Source organism: Triticum aestivum, chromosome 2B (genome assembly GCF_018294505.1).
Source record: "Triticum aestivum cultivar Chinese Spring chromosome 2B, IWGSC CS RefSeq v2.1, whole genome shotgun sequence".
Classification (NCBI taxonomy): domain Eukaryota; kingdom Viridiplantae; phylum Streptophyta; class Magnoliopsida; order Poales; family Poaceae; genus Triticum; species Triticum aestivum.
The window spans coordinates 381,440,006-381,448,069 of NC_057798.1; the positions used below are offsets into that span (position 1 = coordinate 381,440,006).

The following is an 8,064-nucleotide window of genomic DNA, read 5'->3' on the forward strand; positions in this document are numbered from 1 at the left end:
AGGGCGGGATCACGCACCCGAAGATGACGGCGTTCCAGAGCATGATGTTGTTGTCGTGCGGCGCGCCGCTGATCCCGGCCGGTGGGTCATGCTGCAGCCGCTTGAAGTCCCGCATCAGGCGCTTTCTCGACGGCGTCGACATCTCCGCCGCCGGCGCTGCCTCAAACCCGCTAGGGCTCACGTACGCACGCACTCTCCCCGCCAGTCGCGTCGGGCAGGTTTAGTTGCGTCCGGAATAGACGAAAGCTTCCAGAGAGAGAATGTGAGACATCTACTGGGCATACCGACGCGTCCCAATCAATCATTTCCCCCTTTTTTATTGGAAAAACCACGAAAATCCAATTTGGCTCTCGGGTGCAGGTGCTCCTGAAATCTGAACCGCAACCCGTCATCACGAACCGTGCATGCATAGGGACCACACTGCATGTCCACGAGCATTAAAGAGTGTCACGGCCCCACATGTCCCTTGTTAACTCAACCAAGCCGTCAATTTAGGAGTGGTACAGACGGAACCTAACGGCCGCGTACCATGCGTAACAAACTTGTTCTGCACAGATGCCATACACGCTGGATATTTACTTCATTTACTCACGCATTAAGACCCAATTACCACCAACCGGTTGAAATGCTAGAAAAATCGTTCAAATATATCAGACCACTTGTGCACACACACAGTAAGACCCAATTACAACCAATTGTTGTATAAAGAATATGTTCACATCAAAACTTCAGTTCAGTTATTTTCTAGGGAAAAACTACGGTTCGGTTAACATTAACATCTCGCACTTAGTGGCCATCAACATCTTTGCCCCTAGGGGATTTGTGCAAGTGTTTTTCCTGTGTCTAGCCAATCTACAATTGTTGCACTTCGCCTCCTTCCTCGTCAGTTTTGACAAACCACCTCATTGTGGGCAAGTGGTCCTCTTATGATTCTTGCACCTGCAAATGCTGCAGAATCAAGTCCTCTTGCTCACCTCCTCGTATGGAGCTTTTGTCTTTGCTGGTTGTCCGACATCCTGCTTTCCTTTTCTTCTCCGGAGAACATCCATCACCTAGCATTTTCAAGCATGAATTCAGTGAAGTCAAAAGGTTTAACGAAAAAATCTTTTCATTTTGCAGAAATGATAGTACAAACCTTGATCATGTGGCAGCAAGGCATGCCCATGTGTTCTAGTAATCCACACTTGCACTCAAACTTCTTGCCGTCTTCCGGCACCTTCACCTCATACATAAACCTTGACCACTTCTCTTGCCTCTTTGCTTGCGTGTGGGTTGCCCTGTACAGTTTCTTGCACTCAAGTTTGTCCACTCGATATGCATGCGCCTGATATATTAGCTTGTGTGCCTCTCGATCGACATATTGCATTTGATGACAACTCCTCCTTGCCATTTTTCCCCAAAATTATTGAGAGCAATTTCACATGTAGTAAACATGGGTTGTTAATCAATAGGGAAACTACGAAACTTACAGTTTTCATTTGTTTCTCCTCATAGCTTTCCTCTGAATCTGGTCAAATTGCAAAACGCATATACTGTTTCACAAACATGTCCATAGGGCAGCCCAGTGGCCGCATGGTCCTTAACATGCTATTTGGCACTATCGCTTCTGTGTGTGCTGGTCATCTTTGCACGAAAAACAGCCTTAGAGTATGGTTCGCCCACTTGTGCCTGGTCTCTAAATATGTCTCATGTATACATGATTCATCAGATTGTATGTCTCGATCAGCATCCTCCAGGCTTCTTAAAACTCATCCACGATGAGCATATGGTTGACAACCATGTGGAATTCTGCTTTAAACTCACTCCGCCTTGAATACAAAGGCTTGAGAGTCTCTTTCGCCTTCTTCCACACATGCCACTTGCGCCAACGGTGAGCCGTCGATGGTAATGATGTCTTGTATGCAACCTCAATCGCCCAGTTCTCATCTGCATGCCAACATAGACCATTACAATGCCAGACACTTATAAGAGCCCCTTGTGAAGGAAATATGCCCTAGAGGCAATAATAAAGTTATTATTTATTTTCTCATATCATGATAAATGTTTATTATTCATGCTAGAATTGTATTAACCGGAAAACATGATACATGTGTGAATACATAGACAAACATATAGTCACTAGTATGCCTCTACTTGACTAGCTCATTAATCAAAGATGGTTATGTTTCTTAACCATAGACATGTATTATCATTTGATTAATGGGATCACATCATTAGGAGAATGATGTGATTGACATGACCCATTCCGTTAGCCTAGCACTTGATCGTTTAATATATTGCCATTGCTTTCTTAATGACTTATACATGTTCCTGTAACTATGAGATTATGCAACTCCCGTTTACCGGAGGAACACTTTGGATGCTACCAAACGTCACAACGTAATTGGGTGATTATAAAGGAGTACTACAGGTGTCTCCAAAGGTACATGTTGGGTTGGCGTATTTCGAGATTAGGTTTTGTCACTCCGATTGTCGGAGAGGTATCTCTGGGCCCTCTCGGTAATGCACATCACTTAAGCCTTGCAAGCAATGTAGCTAATGAGTTAGTTACGGAATAATGCATTACGTAACGAGTAAAGAGACTTGCTGGTAACGAGATTGAACTAGGTATTAGATACCGACGATCGAATCTCAGGCAAGTAACATGCCGATGACAAAGGAAACAACGTATGTTGTTATGCGGTTTGACCGATAAAGATCTTCGTAGAATATGTAGGAGCCAATATGAGTATCCAGGTTCCGTTATTGGTTATTGATCGAGAATAGTTCTAGGTCATGTCTACATAGTTCTCGAACCCGTAGGGTCCGCACGCTTAACGTTATGATGACAGTTTTATTATGAGTTTATATAGTTTTGATGTACCGAAGGAGTTCGGAGTCCCGTATGAGATCGGGGACATGACGAGGAGTCTTGAAATGGTTGAGACGTAAAGATCGATATATTGGACGACTATATTCGGAGTTCAGAAAGGTTCCGAGTGATTCGGGTATTTTTCGGAGTACTCAAGAGTTACGGGAATTCGCCGGGGAGTATATGGGCCTTATTGGGCCATACGGGAATAGAGGAGAGAGGCCAAAAGGAAGGAGGCCTGCGCCCCCCTTCTGGTCCGAATTGGACAAGGGGAGCAGCCCCCTTTTCCTTCTCCCTCTCCTCCTCTTTCCTTCTCTCCTACTCCAACAAGGAAAGGAGGAGTCCTACTCCCGGTGGGAGTAGGACTCCCCCCTTGGCGCACCTCCTCCCTAGGCCGGCCGCCTCCCCCTTGCTCCTTTATATACGGGGGCAGGGGCACGCCATAGACACACAAGTTGATCTACGTGATCGTTCCTTAGCCGTGTGCGGTGCCCCCCTCCACCATATTCCACCTCGGTCATATCATCGCGAAGCTTAGGCGAAGCCCTGCGCCGGTAGAACATCATCATTGTCACCACACCGTCGTGCTGACGGAACTCATCCCCGACACTTTGCTGGATCGGAGTCCGGGGATCGTCATCGAGCTGAACGTGTGCTGAACTCGGAGGTGTCGTACATTCGGTACTTGGATCGGTCGGATCGTGAAGACGTACGACTACATCAACCGCGTTGTCATAACGCTTCCGCTTACGGTCTACAAGGGTACGTGGACATTACTCTCCCCTCTCGTTGCTATGCATCACCATGATCTTGCGTGTGCGTAGGAATTTTTTTGAAATTACTACGTTCCCCAACAGTGGCATCCGAGCCTGGTTTTATGTGTAGATGTCATATGCACGAGTAGAAAACAAGTGAGTTGTGGGCGATACAAGTCATACTGCTTACCAGCATGTCATACTTTGGCTCAGCGGTATTGTGAGATGAAGCGGCCCGGACCGACATTACGCGTACGCTTACACGAGACTGGTTTCACCGTTACGAGCACTCGTGCTTAAAGGTGACTGGCGGGTGTCTGTCTCTCTCACTTTAGCTGAATCGAGTGTGGCTACGCCCGGTCCTTGTGAAGATTAAAACAACATTAACTTGACGAACTATCGTTGTGGTTTTGATGCGTAGGTAAGAACGGTTCCTGCTAAGCCCGTAGCAGCCACGTAAAATTTGCAACAACAAAGTAGAGGACGTCTAACTTGTTTTTGCAGGGCATGTTGTGATGTGATATGGTCAAGACGTGATGCTATATTTTATTGTATGAGATGATCATGTTTTGTAACCGAAGTTATCGGCAACTGGCAGGAGCCATATGGTTGTCGCTTTATTGTATGAAATGCAAACGCCCTGTAATTGCTTTACTTTATCACTAAGCGGTAGCGATAGTCGTAGAAGCAATAGATGGCGTAACGACAACGATGCTACGATGGAGATCAAGGTGTCGCGCCGGTGACGATGGTGATCACGACGGTGCTTCGAAGATGGAGATCACAAGCAAAAGATGATGATGGCCATATCATATCACTTATATTGATTGCATGTGATGTTTATCCTTTATGCATCTTATCTTGCTTTGATTGATGGTAGCATTTTAAGATGATCTCTCACTAAACTATCAAGAAGTGTTCTCCCTGAGTATGCACCGTTGTGAAAGTTCTTCGTGCTGAGACACCACGTGATGATCGGGTGTGATAGGCTCTACGTTCAAATACAACGGGTGCAAAACAGTTGCACACGCGGAATACTCAGGTTAAACTTGACAAGCCTAGCATATAACAGATATGGCCTCGGAACACAGAGACCGAAAGGTCGAGCGTGAATCATATAGTAGATATGATCAGCATATTGATGTTCACCATTGAAACTACTCCATCTCACGTGATGATCGTACATGGTGTAGTTGATATGGATCACGTAATCACTTAGAGGATTAGAGGGATGTCTATCTAAGTGGGAGTTCTTAAGTAATATGATTAATTGAACTTTAATTTATCATGAACTTAGTCCTGGTAGTATTCTGCAAATTATGTTGTAGATCAATAGCTCGCGTTGTTGCTTTCATATGTTTATTTTGATATGTTCCTAGAGAAAATTGTGTTGAAAGATGTTGGTAGCAATGATGCGGATTGGATCCGTGATATGAGGTTTATCCTCATTGCTGCACAGAAGAATTATGTCCTTAATGCACCACTAGGTGACAGACCTATTGCAGGACCAGATGCAGACGTTATGAACGATTGGCTAGCTTAATATGATGACTACTTGATAGTTTAGTGCACCATGCTTAACAGCTTAGAATCGGGACTTCAAAGATGTTTTGAACGTCATGGACCATATGAGATGTTCCAGGAATTGAAGTTAATATTTCCAGCAAATACCCGAGTTGAGAGATATGAAGTCTCCAACAAGTTCTATGGCTAAAAGATGGAGGAGAATCGCTCAACTAGTGAGCACGTGCTCAGATTGTCTGGGTACTACAATTGCTTGAATCAAGTGGGAGTTAATCTTCCAGATAAAATAGTGTTTGACAGAGTTCTCTAGTCACCATCACCAAGTTAGTAGAACTTTGTGATGAACTACAGTATGCAAGGGATGACAAAAACGATTCCGGAGCTCTTCGTGATGTTGAAATCGACGAAGGTAGAAATCAAGAAAGAGCATCAAGTGTTGATGGTTGACAAGATCACTAGTTTCAAGAAAAGGGCAAAAGGAAAGAAAGGGAACTTCAAGTAGAATGACAAGCAAGTTGTCAGTCCCACGAAGAAGCCCAAAGCTGGACCAAAGCCTAAAACTGAGTGATTATACTGCAAAGGAAATGGTCACTAGAAGCAGAAATGCCCTGAATATTTGGTGGATAAGAAGGATGGCAAAGTGAACAAGGGTATATTTGATATACATGTTATTGATGTGTACTTTACTAGTGTTTATAGTAGCCCCTGAGTATTTGATACTTGTTCGGTTGCTAAATATTAGTAACTCGAAACAGGAGTTACAAAATAAACAGAAACTAGTTGAGGGTGAAGTGACGATGTGTGTTGGAAGTGGTTCCAAGACTGATATGATCATCATCGCACACTCCCTATACTTTCGGGATTAGTGTTAAACCTAAATAAATGTTATTTGGCATTTGCATTGAACATGAATATGATTTGATCATGTTTATTGCGATACGGTTATTCATTTAAAGTCAAAGAATAATTGTTGTTCTGTTTACATGAATAAAACCTTCGATGGTCATACACCCAATGAAAATAGTTTGTTGGATCTCGATCGTAGTGATACACATATTCATAATATTGATGCCAAAAGATGCAAAGTTAATAATGATAGTGCGACTTATTTCTGGCACTGCCGTTTGGGTCATATCGGTGTAAAGCGCATGAAGAAACTCCATAAAAGATGGATTTTTGGAATCACTTGGTTATGAATCATTTGATGCTTGCGAACCGTGCCTTTTGGGCAAGATGACTAAAACTCCGTTCTCCGGAACAATGGAACGAGCTACTGACTTATTGGAAATAATACATACCGATGTATGCGATCCGATGAGTGTTAAGGCTCGTGGCAAGTATCGTTATTTTCTAACCTTCACAGATGATTTGAGCAGATATGGGTATATCTACTTGATGAAACATAAGTCTAAATAGTTGAAAAGTTCAAAGAATTTCAGAGTGAAGTGGAGAATCGTCGTAACAAGAAAATAAAGTTTCTGTAATTTGATCACGGAGACAAATATTTGGGTTACGAGTTTGGTCTTCAATAAAACAAAGTGGAATACTTTCACAAACTCTTGTCACCTGGAACACCACAGCTTAATGGTGTGTCCAAAGTCATAACAGTACTTTATTAGATATGGTGCGATCTATGATGTCTCTTATCGGTTTTTCCACTATCGTTTTGGGGTTGTGCATTAGAGACAGCTGCATTCACGTTTTATAGGGTGTGACGTCCGGATAATTAGGCTACAGTAACCCTACGTTAATGATGCCATGTCACCTCAATTATTGTTGCTAATCTCGCGTTAGTTCGAAACCGATTCGAATTCGAATTCAAAATCAAGCAAACAATAAAATATTTTCAAATATTAAAACTAAAATGTTGGGGTGTTGCCAAATAATGCATAGGTAATTATTGTGGAGAAACCACAATTTTATAAAAGGTTTTAAGTGCACTAAAATATTTAAAACAACAGCAAAACATTTAACTAACTACCCTTTTCAATTAGATAAAATATTAAACTATTTGTTTTATTGCCAAAAACTTATGGGGCAGTGGCATACTTATTAAAACTAAATTAGGAACCAGTGGTGTAGTTTATAAAACCAAATGCAAAAGGAAACTAAAATAAAAACAGTAAAACAGAAATATAAAATAAAACAAAAATAAAATAAAAGGAAAACAACTTTACCCCCCTCCGACTGGGCCTTGGCACAGTTGGCCGCGTGGTCGAGTGGCCTGCCGGCCCACCCCCTGGCCTACTTAGGCCACCCCCCACTCCCGAAAACCCTAATCCACCCACTACCCCACTCCCCCCTCTCTCCCATGTTTCCGTCTGGATTGGATCGGGCACCAGGGCCAACCCCGACGCTCGCCCCTGCGTCCCCGTCGCTGATCCCGCCACCTCGCTGACCGCCGACGCCCGTCGCCTCCCCGACCCAGAAGCGGCACCCTGCCACCTCGACGTCGTCGACCAGGGCCTCGTCGCCCCGTCCGTGACCGTGCCGTCGCCGGATCCCGCTGGACTGCCTCCTCTCCATCGTCGGTGCCGCCTCGCCGGACCTCCCAACCTCCTCCCCGAGCCCACTGCCCCGTCCCTACGAATCACGGTGAGGCTCCGGCCTCTTCCCACTCCCCTCTCCCAATGTTGGACGTCGTCGTGACTGCCGTTCGCGTCCTCCCGTTGCCACGCCCACTACCGCTCGCGGCTCCGGCCGGCCCATACTGGCCTCACCCCACATCGTCTGCGCGCGCGCCCGCCGTGGTCGCGTTTGGTCACCAGACCACACCGCCTCGCCCGTCCGTTGCCGTGCTCCGGCACCCCGGAGCCCCTCTACCCCCTGCGGCCATCGGCCTGCGCCCGCGTACGCGCTCGACGCGCCGGGCCCGCGCCTCGGCCGCGCTCACTGCGGCCCCGCCTCCACCGTGCCCGCTCATCGCCGTCCTTG

General features: G+C 45.3%; 1 protein-coding gene across 1 annotated transcript in view; it reads right to left on the minus strand.

Moving 5' to 3' along the window:
• LOC123045030 (ubiquitin-conjugating enzyme E2 2) overlaps positions 1-156 on the minus strand; it is a gene marked incomplete at its 5' end in the record, with an annotated part of 8,772 nt that extends 8,616 nt beyond the window's left edge. Inside the window, 1 exon segment of the mRNA XM_044467945.1 lies at positions 18-156. Coding sequence (XP_044323880.1) covers positions 18-142 — 125 coding nt within the window.
• Positions 157-8,064: the final 7,908 nt, after the last annotated feature.